The 18,499-nt window shown below is 43.6% G+C and overlaps 1 protein-coding gene across 1 annotated transcript; it reads left to right on the forward strand.

The window, feature by feature from the left end:
* The first annotated feature begins 7,838 nt into the window (after positions 1-7,838).
* On the forward strand, positions 7,839-16,628 carry MYL5 (myosin light chain 5). The gene is made up of 7 exons (XM_056848068.1): positions 7,839-7,868; positions 8,125-8,232; positions 9,261-9,336; positions 9,711-9,815; positions 12,378-12,456; positions 14,636-14,684; positions 16,514-16,628. The coding sequence occupies exons 1-7, from the start codon at positions 7,866-7,868 to the stop codon at positions 16,610-16,612; spliced, it is 519 nt and encodes a 172-aa protein (XP_056704046.1). The 5' UTR covers positions 7,839-7,865; the 3' UTR covers positions 16,613-16,628.
* The last annotated feature ends 1,871 nt before the right edge of the window (positions 16,629-18,499 follow it).

Consider the following 18,499-nt stretch of genomic DNA (forward strand, 5'->3'; position numbering starts at 1 on the left):
CTGCCTGCCTGCCCGGGCCTCTCTCCGGCGCGCGGAACCGGATGGAACGCGACGCAAGCGGAAGGCAAGGCTGCACGCAGAGGCTTATGGGAGAGTGGTGCGCGGCGACGCCTCTGTGACGTACGGCTTCCTAGGACGAGTGTGTCTGCGCTTGCGCGGCAAAGGGATTAAGAGCAGCGCTGGCTTAACGGGGTGGGGAGAGAAAGGAGGGGGTCGCGTTGCATGTGTTAGTCGAAAACTAAAGAAAGCTGATAGGAGGAAAGTAGATTCCTTTGAAATGTGGTGTTAAAAAACAAATCAGTGGGTTTTAGATCAAATCAAGCCTGATCTGACCCTGGAAGCTGAAATGACTCAACTGAGGCTGTCGTGTTTTGGTCCCATTATGAGAAAAGAGTCACTGGAAAAGACAATCGTGCTGGGAAAAGTCGAGGGCAGCAGGAAAAGAGGGAGACCCGACAAGAGATGGATTGATTCGATGTGAAAATGAACTCCATATGGGAAAAAGTTAAAGGATATGTCTTAATCTAATGCAATTCATTTAGAAAAGATGAAACAGTGAATAGTTAAAGTGTAGAATGTGATGACAAGTAGATTACTGTAAAGATTAAATGGGATAAATATAAAGAATTAGAAATTAAATATAAAGGGGAATGTAGAGATGTTAAAAGGATAGAGGGGAAGTTGAATAAATGAGATAAATATAAAGAATTAGAAATTAAATATAAAGGGGAATGTAGAGATGTTAAAAGGATAGAGGTGGGAAAGGGGGAAGTTGAATGAATGAGATAAATATAAAGAATTAGAAATTAAATATAAAGGGGAATGTAGAGATGTTAAAAGGATAGAGGTGGGAAAGGGGGAAGTTGAATAAATGAGATAAATATAAAGAATTAGAAATTAAATATAAAGGGGAATGTAGAGATGTTAAAAGGATAGAGGTGGGAAGGGGGAAGTTGAAATAAAGTTAACAGCTATGAGATTGATTAGATAGGAACTGTTTATGTTATGTAATTTTTGATGAGTTTATATGAGAAAATTAAAAAAAAATTCAGAAGAGATGGATTGATTCTACAAAGGAAGCCACAGCCCTCAATTTGCAAGATCTGAGCAAGGCTGTCAAAGATAGGACACTTTGGAGGACATTGGTTCATAGAGTCGCCATGAGTCGGAAGCGACGTGACGGCACTTAACACACACAAGATTAAAGCAAAAAACAGAGAACATGATCCATGTACTTGCTTTTGTTAGGACTGACCTAATGAACGTAAAAGTAGGGATGCTAGCCTTAGGGCTGTTTAGCTTAGAAGGAAGGCGGTTAAGGGGAGACATGATAGAAGTCTATAATAAAATTATGAATGGTATGGAGAGGAGGAGATAGGGAGAAGCTTTTCTCCCTCTCTCATAATACCAGCACGCGGGGTCCTCTGCTGAAGCTGGAGGGTGAGAGATTCAAAACAGAAAAAAGGAGTATTTCTTCACGCAACATATAGTTAAATTGTGGAACTCCCTGCCCAGCATGTGGTGATGGCTGCCAACTTGGAAGGCTTTAAGAGGGGAGTGGACATGTTCATGGATATCCATGGCTACTAGTCAAAATGAATACTAGTTATGATGCATACCTATTCTGTACAGTATCGGGAGCATGCCTGTTAGGTGCTGTGAAACAGGCAGAATGCTGCTGCGGTTGTCTTGTTTGGGGGCTTCCTAGAGGCACCTGGTTGGCCACTGTGTGAACAGCCTGCTGGACTTGATGGGCCTTGGTCTGATCCAGCAGGGCTTTTCTTATGTTCTTATGTTCCAGGCGGGACCTGGGGATCCCCTGGAATTACATCTCATCTCCACACTACTGAGATTAGTTCCCCTGGAGAAAGTAGATGATTTGGAGGGTGGACTCTATGGCATTGTACCCCACTGAGGTTCCTGCCTCCCCAGGATCTATCCCCAAATCTCCAGGGCTTTCCTAACCTGGATTTGGCAACCCTACCCCCCATCCCCCACCGGTGGCCAGGGGGAACCTGGCAATGCTAGAACTTGTGCAAGCTTCTGAATTCCGCAGCACCCTTAGTCACTGCTAGAGGGGGGAAACCCGATTTTACACATCATCATGATTTGAAGACCCTCTCATGCCAGGATATAGTAGGATTTCTGGGAGGTGAAAGAGGTTCAGGTTTCAGGGTGCTGCTGACTCTGGGCCGTAAAAGCAAGAGGCAGTAAGACAAACTCTTAGACTGCAGTAACTCTGCATTGGATTGCACTGTGAATGTTGTTACTAATTGCAAAGCATGTATATTTCTGGCTAAGGGGCCTTTAGGATGTCTTTAAACCTCTTTCTTCTTGTAAAGTAACCCCCCCCTCCAGCTTTGAGTGACAAATGTTTTGATTCCTTTGATTTCCAGGTTTGTATTTGTGTACTCTTTCTTATGATCAGTTTTGCTATTTGGACTTTATGTCCTTAATCTTGCACCTCCTCTTTGCTTCCTGACTTCTACGTGATTCAGAATTATGGTGAAACAGTAAAACAATGAGTGTCTTTTTTTCTTTTCAGTCTTCACGTGTATTTGATTATTTACCTCAACTGACTGTTTCGCTTTTGAGAACCCAGGCCCATATCAGAAGAATACGAATGACTCAAGGGCTCTAAAAGAATTTGGATAATAAGAGTGCATTACATGTACATTACATCCTTTGAATTTATAGTAAATGTGTGACTGTCATTCATTTTGGCATTATGTTTGGAAGAACACCGTATGTGCGTGTCCTGATACATGCAATGGCCATTTTGTCTGATATGGAAAATCCAGATCATGCTCTGAAATTGGAATATGTGCATGATTCATGCACATATTCCAATTTCAGAGCATGATCTGGATTTTCCAGGGTTCTGGTATGTGTACCAAGACTGAAAATACACATTGCCCCTTTCAGACAAAATGGGGATTGCTTGTATCAGGAAGATCGGGCCGAGTGTGTTCTTTCTCTATGTGCGGTAGGGTTGCCAACCTCCAGGTAATTAGCAAAACAAGAAAAGAGCACCTCCGTGCTAATACCGAAAGGTTTGGAAACTGGCATGGGAAGAAATCAGTACAATAATACAAAATGTATATATTGTGTTTCAAAACATTTCAACAAGTACAATGGATTACAACAAGTGACAATAAATGATATATACAAAATATACAAAACGTTTTGTATATTTTGTATATATCGTTTATTGTCACTTGTTGTAGTCCATTGTACTTGTTGAAATGTTTTGAAACACAATATACACATTTTGTATTATTGTACTGATTTCTTCCCGTGCCAGTTTCCAAACCTCCAGGTAATAGCAGAAGATCTCCTGCTATTACAACTGATCTCCAGCTGATAGAGATCAGTTCACCTGGAGAAAATGGCCGCTTTGGCCATTGGACTCTATGGCATTTAAGTCTCTCCCCTCCCAAACCCTGCCCTCCTCAGGCTCCACCCCAAAAATATCCCACCGATAGCGAAGAGGGACCTGGCAACCCTAATGTGCGGTCAAACATAACAAGTGAAAAAGGCTTGCTTTTAAGCTCTGTGTAAGCTACAGAGAAAACAAAGGAATTTCCCATAGGGTTATTGAGTCACCCAGCTGCAAGTTTTGCTGTACCCATGGTACACTATGGCCCTGATTTGGTGAAATGTACAGTACAATCCTATGCAGTGTTACTCCACTGAAATGGATGGGATGAGAAGTGAAGTAATTATGTATAGGACTTCAATGTTAATCATGCTTAAGCTAGTCATACTTTTAAATTTATATTTGGCTTCTTGTTGCCCGCCGCAAGCCCTGCTATAGTGGGGTGGGTGGGATATAAATCTAAAATACAAATAAACAAAGCTCTCATGAACATTAGCAGCCAATGTGCTGTCATGATTTGAGTGTTGGACTGAGCTTGAAGGAAAGGCAAGATTTAAAATGTAATATTAAATAATAAAAATAATATCCTAAAATCTACGGTAAAAGGACATAGGTGCTTCAAGTGTAGGTGGGATCCTGAAGAGGTATAGAAAGGATGATTTGCAATTAATTCCTGTAACAATCGGCAATAGGGTTGCCAACCTCTAGGTGGCGGCTGGAGATCTCCCAGTATTACAACTGATCTCCAGCCGATAGAGATCAGTTCACCTGGAGAAAAGGACCGCTTTGGCAATTGGACTCTATGGCACAGAAGTCCCTCTCCTCCCCAAACCCCGCCCTCCTCAGGCTCCGCCCCAAAAGCCTCCCGCCGGTGGCCACAAGGGACCTGGCAACCCTAATCGGCAACTGTACAGTGAAGTCTGGAAAGCTTATTGCTATGACAACACATTGAAGAGCAATAAAGATTGAGGCATGACTATCAGAATCATCCATCTGTAGTTTGAAAGGCTTTCCGGGAACTGTGTAATACATGTTTTTAGTTGAATGAAACTTCTCTGCTAAACTGGATCCCGAAGGGCCACGGCACAGCACATGCTAAAGATATACACCCTGCCTAGCAAAAGCCCAGAGAGAATATTAGAATACAGAATAATGAGTGAATATTATTAGCATGAACAGCTGCAGGCAAAAGATATAAACGACAGCAAGCAACCGCCCAAGAATGTTAGAAGGGTAGAACGAATTAATATGTCTAAGGGCACATAATTATTTGATGCATGGTGCAGTTGTATTCCATTTGGAATAAATGAGTCCTGGAAATGAACATTAATGGATTGGGTTGGTGCTTAACGAGAACAGGTCTACTCAGAAGAAAGTCCCATTTTATTCAGTGGGGCTTACCCCCAGAAATGCATTCTTAGGCTTGCAGCCTTACATTCCTAGATTAATTCCTTTCCTTTTATCCCTTAGAAGCTCCTTGATCAATTGATCTTGAGCAGCATATATCTAGTGTTGGAGGGATATAAGGACTGAAACAAATCTTGCCACTGACAATGTAGCCGTGGGGTCCCTATCACTTAGTAAAAAAGGCATTATGTCAGTCACAGAGGCATTGGATTTGTATATTAAAAGGGGGGAAATATAGTGCGATCGAAGTTCCTCGTAAAAGCGGCATTCCAAAAGGGCATGGGCGAATGAGTCAATAGAGCCAGAAGAGCAAGGGCAGATCCTGTCTGAGTATGGTATATTCAGAATTCTGCCCTGTATTACCATAGAAGGGTTAGCATTCAATCTAGCCAAGCAAAAAGCTCTACTGAGACGAGGAGTTGTCAGATAATATGTATAGGCAGGCAGACCACGTGGAGGGGGTATTCCGAAGAACTGGGATGAACAGACGCGACGAGCACGAACAGTAGTGCTGTTATAACCGAACTCTTTCATGCGCTTTTTAATTTTGGTAAAAGCTTCCGTTTTCCCAAGATCTAATAACATCCCAAGATCTAATTCCTGCAGCGGGGTATGCTGCCCTTAACATTTATGCTGCCCTGTTTTGTATATTTGCCTTCAATAGGTTTTACTGTAAATGCACCATGAGACCCGATATGTTTAGCTTGTGTAACATTTTACATGAACATGTATGTAAGCAGGCTTTCCACAGAATAAAACAGGAGTCAAATATTCTGTACTTATTTGTGGCCAGCAAGGTAAAAACAGTACTACCTTGAAACATGGGTCTGTTCCACATGGTACCACCCTTCTTCAGTGGTTTCCCCATTGTTGTCGCGGCCACCAGTGTGGCACAATAGCAGTGGGGCTTCCAAATGTTGGTTTTCCCTGCAGTTTTCCTGCCCCAGGCTTTTCAGTGGCCATTACCCCCACATGCCACCAGGGGAGCTGTTTGCATTTTCTTTTTAAAGGGTAATTGACATATTGAGATCCCCGTGGTGCCGAGTGGTAATGCTGCAGTACTGCAGTCAAAAGCTCTGCTCATGACCTGAGTTCAATCCTGAAAGAAGTCGGTTTCAGGTAGCCAGCTCAAGGTCGACCCAGCGTACCCAGCTTGCTTGGGGGTAAAGAGAAGATGACTGGGGAAGGCACTGGCAAACCACCCCGTAAACAAAGTCTGCCGACAAAACTTCGGGATGTGACATCACCCCATGGGTCAGGAATGACCCGGCGCTTGCACAGGGGACCTCTACCTTTTTTAATTGACATGTTGATAAAATGGTTCCGCAGTATGTCAATTACTGATTTGTTAAAAAAAACTATCCTCAAAAAATCCTCCCAGCTATCCAGAAGAAAGACAGGGAAAATGGCACCAATGTGGGCAGCACTGGAAAAATCCCGACTTTCTCACCCACGTGGCAACCATGCTGGCTTTTGCTGCAAATTTCCCCAAAACATCACAGCAAAAGAGGTTTGGGGAAGATTACAGGAAAGATGGGGAAAACTAAGGAAGTACATGAAAGCACCACAGAACTGCTGGGAAGTAACAATCAAGCCTGGTGTGTAAATGAACTTGTATTCATGTCATTTTTTTGTTCCCTAGTAGCTTTTGGAGGTTGGTGATCCTTGGAAGTAATTTAAGGACCGTTAATCTTGATTTAAATATTTGTAAACAGTGGGCATAACAGAAGAAAGTGGGAGAGAATAGATGCTTAACTCTCCCCCTGAATTCAACAGGACTTGGTCTTTTTACCGTTGGTTGGATTGTTCCATGGTTAGCTACTGGAATTGTATAAAATCAGCTGCTTACTTCCAAAGAACAGTAATTTGTATAGAGAAAAGGTTGAATTAAGCATGCCTCAGAGAGGTTTCCTGACTAATGCAGCGTCTTACATTCTAAAGAGATGCTCAGAAGACACAGTCACTTCACCCAGATCAAGTTTCTACATATTTGATCTAAAAATTTAATCCATAAAAAGATGATCAGTGGATGATTAGTCCTATTACACATGAAGCTGCCTTATACTAAGCGAGACCTTTGGTCAATCAAGGTCAGCGGCTCTCCAGGGTCTCAGGCAGAGGTCTTTCACATCACCTACTACACAATCCTTTTAAGTGGAGATGCTGGAGATTGAACCTGGGAACCTCTGCGTGTCAAGCAGATGCATTGCCAGTAAGCCATGCCCCCTCACTGTTACATTTTCCTTAGCCCCTAGCCATTGAAATAACAAACAGTGATTCTATCTGTCTGTCTGTCTAGATATTTGTTGGAGCAGCTGGTGGAAAAAATACTTTATTTATCAAATGTGTCACATCTACTGATTTAGATTATTTGGTACATTTATAGACGACATTTATAGTCCCAGTGATTGGTCATGAATTCTCCAGGTAAGTTTCTTTTTTTTGCAGCCTGCAGCTGAAAGATTGCCACCATTCATGGAACTGCAAAATCAAATGTTTCCTCTGTTACTCAAATTGTGGCCAATATGCTCTCATGGTGCACATTCTCTGCGATAGCCCGGGGGATAGATATGAAGTTCCCTTCTTTTTAGATTGCAACATATTCTATAAGCATATTAAAATGATGGATTGGATCCTACAACTCCCTTCTGCTAAACAAGGGGGTTTCCTTCCTTCAGATCATGATTTGTTACCTAACAGAACAACCCAATCACTATCTCTTGCAAATTTAAGAGCAACTTCAGATCCAAAATTTAAAACCATGTTGTGTGATGTTGTTATGCTCATACTAGGAATAATATTACCATGTTCACTCGTACAAGCCATGAGGGGCAAAAAGCTGGGTAGGCAGTTTTAAGTGCAAGCAACCGTCGTTTCGTCCCTGGGGAACAGAAGGTATCTTGCAATGCTGACCATGTAAGGAGGAGATATTGTGAGCTCAGGGTTCTCAAGAAGTTTGAGATCTCCTTTGAGACACGCCAGCTGTAAAGACAAGACCCTCCCCTTCATATAAGAGGCACTTCATAAGGACACATTTCCAGAGAGACGGAAAGAGGCAGAGTAGCATTTCCCAGGAAAGATGGTGAGTTCAACCCATACAGAGAGACCATCTAGGCCATTTTCATTACCATGTTCTTCTCTGGTGGTGTTTTGATTTGATAAATTTCCGTTGAACTGACGTTGTGTGCCTTAAAGCCCGCGTGTCTTGCACTCGAAAGAGGAGTCTTGGATCCTCTACAAGTTGTCATCTGCATTACCTAATATCAGAATATCTTAGACTGAACTGGCTGCGTGTATATGAGACTTTCCTAGGTTAATTCATATTGTCTTCATTTCAGGCCAGCAGAAAAACCAAGAAGAAGGAAGGTGGCGCTAAACGGGCGGCCAGAGCTTCCTCCAACGTTTTCTCTAACTTTGAACAGACGCAGATTCAAGAATTTAAGGAAGTAAGAAAATGTCTCCTTTTCCCAAAAAAAAAATAGGTTGGAAAGTATAGATTACCATTAGGATCTGTTTCAGGTGGGTAACTGTGTTCGTCTGTAGCAGTAGAAGAAAATTTGAGTCCAATAGCCCCTTAAAGACCAACAAAAGTTTCCAGGGGTCAGGTTGAGTGTCCCTTATCTGGACTGCTTGGGACCAGAAGTGGTGCATATTTCGGATCTTTCCATATTTTGGAATATTTGCATATACATCATGAGATATCTTGGGGATGGGAACCAAATCTAAACATGAAATTATGTTTTATATACACTTTATGCACATAGCCTGAATGCAATTTTAAACAATATTTTTAAATAATTTTGTGTACATTGAACCACCAGGAAGCAAATTGGTGTGCTGCTGAGGGCCTGTGAGCAATGCCTGCATGCCTGCTCAAAAACTCTGGTTTTCTGGTCAGTATGGATATTGGATGTCCCGATAAGGGATAGGGAACCTGTATTCGCTTTCATGAGTCAAAGCTCCTTTTGTTAGATGAGAATCTGTTAGCTTCTGTTTCAGATACAAAATTGATTGCATATGCCTAGCTGAACTTAGATTGGAGCGTATGACAGTGTTATAACAGAGGTCAATGTTTTTGCTACAGAACTGAGGACAGTACATAGGTAGATGGCCTTTGACTTCCTCTATAAAGTAGACAGGATCTCAGAGTTTTTTTGCCCTGGGAGGTTTGAACTGGAATCTAGAGAATCATGAGAGAAGCATAAATTACACTCAAGTCAAATTGACCATACGGATAGTGTGGAACAATGTGCTAGGAGCCCATGTTACTCCATGGGGCTTATTCCCATGAAAGTGTCCTTAGAATTGAGGTTAAAACCTCATAAAGTTGAATTCCTAAATATATTTATTTATATAAGTGCGATTAAAATCAAAGTGAATGTGTTCCGCGGAGGGATACAAATATTATTGTAATCAGAAAGAACTACTTGTTGTTTTTTAAATTGTAAGGTTTTTGTATAAACCCTTTCTCTAGGCTTTCACATTAATTGACCAGAACAGAGATGGCTTCATTGACAAAGAAGACTTAAAAGATACCTATGCTTCTCTAGGCAAGTACAGTGAAATAATAATATCCTCTTTGTTATTACTTTGTATTATTTAAATTCTGCACATTAGAAAATGTCCATTATGTCCACCCCAAGTGTTCCTATCCCATTAACTCACACAGCAAGAAGGAATTGGGTCTGAAGTTTAATTTCACATTTTACTGTTAATACAAATAGTTTAATCTCCCTATATTTTGCAAATCACATAGCATTACAAAGGAAATAAGAAAGCATAGGAAACATTTATGTGTTATACAATTTTAAAAAATTCTGTTTAAGGAGAAAGTTTTGGAGAAAGTGCCTATTTAGCAAATACAAATGTTATTTTTATATACATATTCCAGAGATACAATACATAACTTTCCTTTTGCTCTTAGGTAAAACAAATGTCAAAGATGATGAGTTAGATTCCATGCTTAAAGAAGCCACTGGGCCGATTAATTTTACAATGTTTTTGAACCTATTTGGGGAAAAGTTAAGTGGTAAGTTAACCTACATCTTTCCATTTATATCTTCACAATGAAAAGGGCTAGAGACGTCCTTTTCTAAAAAAAATTGACGGTTGAGAATCTAGAACTAGTAGGTCATGGCTGTCGACTGTAGTAATGTTATTTCACTGCATCAAAATAGCCATTACTTATTTTTTGTTAAAAAGCTCTCAAAAAGCCAGCTAGTAATCAGGGAGAAAATAGTGGCTTTTTCTACACCAGCCCCACTGGTTTCTCCTTTTAGTTTAATGACCACCAATGCAGCATGGTAGAAAGGACAATGCTGAGGAATTCTGGACTTTGGAACTAGTATTTCCCCCCCTCTCTCTTTCTCACACACACCTGTTCTTATGCTGTTATCTACACATGCCTCTGGCTTCTCCGTGCTTTCTAATGTCAAACCACTTTTGGAGAGCCAGCATGGTGTAGTGGTTAAGAACAGTGGTTTGGAGCGGTGGACTCTGACCTGGAGAACCGGGTTTGATTCCCCATTCCTCCACATGAGCGGCAGAGACTAATCGGGTGAACTGGATTTGTTTCCCCACTCCTCCACATGAAGCCAGCTGGGTGACCTTGGGCTAGTCACACTCTCTCAGCCCCACCGACCTCACAGGGTGTCTGTTGTGGGGAGGGGAAGGGAAGGTGATTGTAAGCAGATATGAGTCTCCCTTAAGTGGTAGAGAAAGTCGGCATATAAAAACTAACTCTTCTTCTTTTCTTTTGGGATGTAGTTTCAAGTTTCGGTGTAGGCTATAGCAGTGTAGATGCACACTGTTTTTCTTGTGGTTTCACTGCACTCCTCACATGTAAATAAGGCAGGACATATTTTAAATAAAGTATATAGGTCAGATGAGTAGCGACCTGTTCATCTATCCCTTTACTGGTCACTGACCGTTTTAATAAACTGTACTGTATTGTTCATCTATCCCAGCGTTCATCCCAAGTCCACCTTTTCCTCAGAACCTTGATTTATTTGTTTTTTTCGATTTCTACCCCGCCCTTTCCCAACTACCGTCAGGCTCAAGGCAGTTAACAACCATAAAATATAAAAAAGACTAAAATACATACAAAACAATATAAATTATACATAAAACCTTATTAACTTTAAAATTCCAGACAGCACAGAACAATAACAGGGATAACCAGTCAAGGGATAACCAGCCAAGCGGGAGGAACAGAAGGGGAAAGGAAGGGATTGGAACAAGAAAAGGTATCAAAGGGAAACCACTGCAGGGATGGGGGCAGAGGCTAGCTCAGTTGGAAACCCTCACTGTTAGGCCTGGCGGCACATCTCAGTCTTACAGGCCCTGTGGAATTGGGTCAGGTCCTGCAGGGTCCAAGTCTCGCTTGATAGAGAGTTCCACCAGGCTGGGCCAGAACCCAGAAGGTTCTGGTCGAGGACCGCCAGATCATGACCATCATCATGGAGATCAAGTCCTACGAGGAAAGGTTGAAGGAGCTGGGTATGTTTAGCCAGAAGAGGAGACGACTGAGAGGGGATATGATAACCATCTTCAAGTACTTGAAGGGCTGTCATCTAGAGGAGGGTGCTGAGTTGTTTTCTGTTGCCCCAGAAGGTCGGACCAGAACCAACGGGTTGAAATTAAATCAAGAGTTTCCGCCTAGACATTAGGAAGAATTTTCTAACAGAGCGGTTCCTCGGTGGCACAGGCTTCCTCGGGAGGTGGTAAGCTCTCCTTCCCTGGAGGTTTTTAAGCAGAGGCTAGATGGCCATCTGTCAGCAATGCTGATTCTATGACCTTAAGTAGATGATGAGAGGAGGGCATCTTGGCCATCTTCTGGGCATGGAGTAGCTGGGGGTGTGGGAGGGGGAGGTAGTTGTGAATTTCCTGCATTGTGCAGGGGGTTGGACTAGATGACCCTGGTGGTCCCTTCCCATTCTATGATTATGATCATCATCAAGTCTTTATTGCATTAGCAAAAAAACCCATAACAACAATACAGAATAAGGTGGAAATTCCACCAGAATAAAATCAACATTAAAATTAGTAACATAACATAATTTAAATAATTAAACATTTCCCATAAAATATTAAAATGCAAATACAAATTCATAATTAAAATATGTTATCTAATAATAGGGGGGAAAGCTCATACAATTCAGAAGCAAATAAATTTTATTATCTTAGGTGCTGTGGAACACAGGCAGGATGGTGCTGCTGCAGTCATCTTGTTTGGGGGCTTCCTAGAGGCACCTGGTTGCCCCCTGTGTGAACAGACTGCTGGACTTGATGGTCCTTGGTCTGATCCAGCAGGGCTTTTCTTATGTTCTTATGTAAAAGATGAGAAGTGACCCAGAATAGAGCAATTATTGGTCAGAGATCCTTCTTGGGCCTCCTTGGGAAGGCCGTGCTTTTAACAGTGCAATCCTAAAGTGAAAACGCATGATCTTGCTAGGTAGCTCAGCCTAAGCAAAATCTAGAAGGGAATAGCAATGACTAAAAATGAATTATGCATCCTCCAGCAGATGAATGGGGGCTTCTCACAGAGAACAGCATTACCGATCCAGCCTCACTTTTCTCCCATTTTCCACAGGTACGGACACTGAAGAAACCATATTGAACGCCTTTAAAATGTTTGACCCGGAAGCTAAAGGAAACGTTAACAAGGATTAGTAAGTATGGGCCACCCAAGCACAATCTCAGATTTGATTTGCAAGCTTGTATCCATTAAGTCGCCCTGACCTGGATTGCCCCAGGCACGGCCCTGCCAAGTATTGGGATGGGAGACCTCCAAGGAACACCAGGGTCGTGATGCAGAGGCAGGCAATGGCAAACCACCTCTGGACGTCTCTTGCTTGAAAACCTCACCAGCGGTCGCCATACGTTCAGCAGTGGAATTGGCTGGAGGTGGTGAGCTCCCCTTTCTGGCAGTCTTCAAGCAGCAGCTGGACGAAGACTTGTCAGAGATATTCCAGGCCAGGGGTGTCAAACTCAATTGTTATGAGGGCCATATTGTTATGACATAAATGCCACTTGGTTGGGCAGGGCCATGCCTCGCCAGCCCAGATTGAGACTGGAGGGGGTGACTGCCTCGGCTGGCTCGTGGGCCAGATAAAAGCTCTCAAGGGGCCGCACCTTGAACACATGAAGCTGCCTTATACTGAATCAGACCCTAAGTCCATCAAAGTCAGTATTGTCTACTCAGACCGGCAGCGGCTCTCCAGGGTCTCAGGCAGGGGTCTTTCACATCGCCTCCTTGCCCAGTCCCTTTAACTGGAGATGCCAGGGATTGAACCTGGGACCTTCTGCATGCCAAGCAGAGGCTCTACCACTGAGCCATGGCCCCTCCCAGAGGTGTTATTGACACCTCTGCTCTAGGTTGATCCTGCTTTGAGCAGGGGGTTGGACTAGATGGCCTGTATGGCCCTTTCCAGCTCTATGATTCTAAGTTAGCTGTGACTTGAGGGCAATTTTTTTAAATTAAGCTTGGCTTCTGGGGGCCACAAGAGTTATAAAGATGTGTCCTAAATTGTGCATCTGTCCCAAACACAAACATGGCGGATAAAGAGAGGAGCGTGATTGATGTTATGTTTAAAACTAGCCTGGACTCAGATTAACTCCTCATAGAATCATGATGGAAGTTGGAAGAGACCACCAGGGTCATCTGGTCCAACCCCCTGCACAATGCAGGGAATTCCAAACCACCTCCCACACCCCCAGTGACCCATACCATGCCCAGAAGATGGCCAAGGTGCCCTCCCTCTCTCATGATCTGCCGAAGGTCATAGAATCAGCATTGCTGACAGACGGCCATCTAGCCTCTGCTTAAAAATCTCCAGGGAAGGAGCGCTCACCACGTCCCGAGGAAGCCTGTTCCACTGAGGAACCGCTCTAACGGTTAGAAAATTCTTCCTAATGTCCTCAACTGATTAGAGTGTGCTTCTGGGTTTTCCTCTGCAGTTCTGTCTCATTGACATTCACGAGGCAGAAGAGTCTCAGATACCTTTTTCGTTGTGTCACACGCAGGAATAAGCCCAGGTTCATAAGTTATCAGTTGCCGTTCGGGAGCAGATGCCAACTTTCTGGTGCATGGTCAGGATTTACGTCGAAGTGGTTGTGTGTGGAAGCAACACACTGGTTTCCCACTCTGCAGTCTTATGTTCTTCCCATGCCTGCCTGCACTGCCTCGGGATGTGACCCCCCAAATCAAGTCACCCCTGGGAATGACATTTATATAAACTGCATACTTGCTTTTGTTATGTTATGGCATGTTATTACAACATTAATTTTGATTCATTCATACTTGCTTTCTTGCCACTACATGATGTAGTGGTTTACTTGGTATAGTGGTGTACTTGCTTTCTCGGCAGCATGGTGTAGTGGTTAAGAGCGGTGGTTTGGAGCGATGGAGTCTGATCTGGAGAACCGGGTTTGATTCCCCACTCCTCCACATGAGCGGTGGAGGCTAATCTGGTGAACTAGATTTGTTTCCCCACTCCTCCACATGAAGCCAGCTGGGTGACCTTGGGCAAGTTAACAGTTCTATTAAGAGCTCTCTCAGCCCCACCTACCTCACAGGGTGTCTGTTGTGGGGAGGGGAAGGGAAGGTGATTGTAAGCCAGTTTGAGTCTCCCTTAAGTGGTAGAGAAAGTCGGCATATAAAAACCAACTCTTCTTCTTCAAATTAGGCCACAGACAGACTCTAATGATTATGTAGGAATCTGGCTCAAATAAAGTGGGGTTTGTGTGTGTTAATGTCCTGCACTGAATTAGTGCTACTTTTCATACGGCATTTTAAAATAGCTCTTATACGAGTCATTAACCATCTCTCTCTCTCTGTTCCTTCAACAGTCTCAAACGCTTACTGATGTCACAGGGTGACAAGTTTTCTGCTGAAGAGGTTGGTATCCTCGTCACTACAACTTAAGAGTGTTATTTATTTTTAGGATGAGCGTGGATTAAAATTATCCAAAGCTTTCTAAGTTGTCACAAGGATTTCGTTGTTCTGAAAATGGCTGCAGCTTCTGGTGGGTGGTAGATGGAAGGGTGTACATCTCTGGTGCAATTAGTAGTTCCCTTCCTATTCAAATTCTGTGATCGAACTAATCAAAGGTACATTTCTTTTCGCGCAAACTCTGTCGTGGCCAGAGAATCCTCCCCCTGCCAATATCCCAGGTGTGAGATGTACACATATGAAACTGCCTTGTACCAAGTAAGATGTCAGCTGTTTTTGCAGACAGAAATGAGGAATTGAACTTGAGATCTCCCTGGCAAAGCATGTGCTCTGCCACTGAATTATAGCCCTTCTCTGCTCAAGGGGCTGGGAGTGCTTACCGTTTAACCTGAAGATCAGTGTGCTGTATTTAGAGTTTGAGGATCTATAGAAAATGCTCATGACTTGTCTGAGAATTATTTACAGGCTGACTGTTAGCCATTACCAATAGACTGGGAAGGGGCTGTGGCTCAGTGGTAGAGCATCTGCTTGGCATGCAGAAGGTCACAGGTTCCATCCCCGGCATTTCCATTGAAAGGGACCAGGCAAGCAGGTGATGTGAAAGACCTCAACCTGAGATCCTGGAGAGCCGCTGCTGGTCTGAGTAGACAGTACTGACTTTGATGGACCAAGGGTCTGATTCAGTATAAGGCAGCTTTATGTGTTCATGTGTGTGACTGTTTAACACTAAACTTTTGGCACATGAAGAAACAAAGTCCTGTTCCCACAGATGGGTTGCTTCTGTTCAACCTGATTGCTGTCCTTAAGGGGCAAACCATTTATGTCAGAATCTTGAACACACGAGGCCTTCTACTAAATCAGACCATTGGTCTATCCAAGCTCAGTACTGTCCACTCAGACTGGCAGCTGCTCCCCAGGCTCTCAGGTCTAGGTCTTTCACATCACCTACTTACAGTGCATTCCTGAGCCTCAAGGGCAAAAGCCCTTAGGAGGCCAGGAAGGCGCTGTGCTGGCGTAAGGGCGCCGGCGCCCGGGCAACTTATGCCAATGTTAGTGGCCCCAGTGCTGGCAGGGAGGCCCGGATGCTGGGCACCCCCATGGCAGCGCCACCCTGGGACACCGACGGGGCATTCCACCGGCGTAAAGGCCCGCGCCGGCATCCCAGGAGGTGTTTCGGTGTCCCGGAAGGTGTTCCCAGGCTGGGCCGGGAGGAGGAGCTGCCATTAGGCAGCTTCCTGTCCCCTTTCGCCCTGGGAACACCAGCGCGGAGAAGAGCAAGGCTGCACCTGCTTTTCTCTATGGGGCGAAAAGGCCCCATTTCACACAAAAACGCCTCTAAAAGGCTTTTTTGGTGTGTCTGGGCGTGCAGGAAACGGCTTTGGAGGTGGTGCCTCCTCCCCGTCGTTCTCCACATGCCACATCTCAGGAAAGCGCTGTTAGTTACTACCTCATCCTTTAAATTTGGTGATGCTAGGTATTGAATCTGGCACCTACGACATGCAAAACAATTGTTGTGCCACTGACTCAGCACCCTTCCCAAGTGGTATTGATGAGGCACCTCCAAGAAATAGACTATAGAAGAACTTTTTAAATGTTTACTTTGAGCTGTTAAGAGTTCTGAAGCTGATTATATTTGTGTCTCGAGTCTGACAACATTGGCTTTTTATTTGATAAGCTGAAACTGGTTTCCAGCCTTCAGAATCCTTTTGCTGTTGCCTTTTGAAGCCCAGTTGTTAAACTTTTCCCTTCTTTGTTTTTTTTTTTTTAATGTACAGATGGAACAGATGGAACAGAGCTCTCCTATTGATGCAGCCGGAAACCTGGATTACAAAGCTCTCTGCTACACCATCACGCACGGAGAAGAAAAAGAATAAATTCGACATTCTTTTGACTGTTGCGTCAACATCTCTCTGTCCATGCATAAAGAACTAAAATAAAACCGGAGTTCATTTTTCTGCCCCTTCAAGAGGCATGAGCGTCATGTCATATTTTGAACACACATCGAGAGAGGAAATATTGCCGTTGAAGTTAAAAGCAGTGGTAGACTATTGCATTTTGAAAACAGGCTAATTTCTCTCACTTCCTTCATACCCAGCTGAATGGTTACACACATAAAACAGCTGTATGGAAAGAAAAATCTTACTTAAATGGAAGGGACACTGTACTTACACTCCACAGTCACTTCCCAAATAACCTTTTGGGGGCAAAGATGAAGCACTTTTTTGGACGGGTGACAGGCCTGTGGAATCAATAGGCTTCTTCACCGATGAGGGTCCAGATGGACTAGTGTGATCAGTGTGGCTGGCCCAGCAAGAGCAGTGCCTGTATAAAGCTTCTGGTAAGATACCTGGGACAGGTTTGTGTGGTTTCTCCATATTTTTCCTGCCTAGTCCCCAAAAGGGGCCATTTCTCATGCCACAGAGGGCTTTAAAAAAATCAGTTGACATTTCATTATAGCAACCTATCTACGTTATCTGAATTCCCAGGGTTTTTAAAAAATATCGCTAGCCCTTTTCATGTGAAGATATAAGGAGAAAGACATATTTATGTAACAAAAGGGGATAGAACTTTATTTTTCAACTGAACGCTGGGAATTGGAGAACATCACAGATAATTATAATGTTATACTGATACACTTTTTGCCGATTTAAAAAAAGAAACAAAGCCCTCTAGTAGCAGAGAAATGGTTGTGGCAGGGGATTGGCATAGGGAAATGGCAGTGGCATGGGCACTGACGTGGGCAAGACCGGGAAGATCTGGACTTTCTTGTCCACATGGAAGCTAGCCTGGTTTCACTGCTGTCTTTCCCAAAACATCACCACAAAGCAGATTTGGGAAAGGCCACAGAAAAGACGAGGAAAACTTGGGAGGTGCACCAAAGCACCATGATGCTATGGGGAAGCTGGAGGGAAAAAGCTGCTTCCCAATAGCATCCAAGCTGGGGCAAACAACTGGTGCATAAGTGACACTGGACTCTACAGTAACTTTCCTGCAAGCTCCTTTACCCTCTGTGTTCCATGTTCATGCTATATTAAGCCCGAGTGAACAGCCACCTGGTCACGGACATGTGAAAGAATTAGGCTGAGTACATACCATCGATTGCCACTGAGCGCTGAAAATTATCTTTTCCATTCCTAGTGAACCAAATAAAATTAAATCTATTGTCCTTCTTTCCAAGGAAGTACTTTGGAAGCCGCTGAGTCTCCTCCTCTGATTCCTCTGTAAACTATGTTGTGACCCCCTCTCAAGTCTGTACGTGCCTCAGTACCCTGCCTGGTCTCTCTTTGCCTGTTCACATTCATTTTCCTCATCTTGCACAAACTGATTTCCTCAACTTCTTTGTTCAGCAATGGTGCCCTTTCCCCAGATTTCCGTTCATAGAAACAGAAGAAGAGTTGGTTTTTATATGCCGACTTTCTCTACCACTTAAGAAGGATCAAACCGGCTTACAATCACCTTCCCTTCCCACAACAGACACCCTGTGAGGGTAGGTGGGGCTGAGAGAGCTCAAAGAGAGCTGTGACTAGCCCAAGGTCACCCAGCTGGCTTGATGTGGAAGAGTAGGGAAACAAATCCAGTTCACCAGATTAGCCTTCGCCGCTCATGTGGAGGAGTGGGGAATCAAACCCGGTTCTCCAGATCAGAGGCCACCGCCCCAAACCGCCCCTCTTAACCACTGTACCACGCTGGCTCTAAAATTGTACAGCCTCTGTGTAGGCTCATTAAAAAGTGAAAACTTCTCGTTATGGAGAGAGGTTGAA

The sequence above is a fragment of the Euleptes europaea genome, chromosome 4, assembly GCF_029931775.1.
Source record: "Euleptes europaea isolate rEulEur1 chromosome 4, rEulEur1.hap1, whole genome shotgun sequence".
NCBI lineage: Eukaryota > Metazoa > Chordata > Lepidosauria > Squamata > Sphaerodactylidae > Euleptes > Euleptes europaea.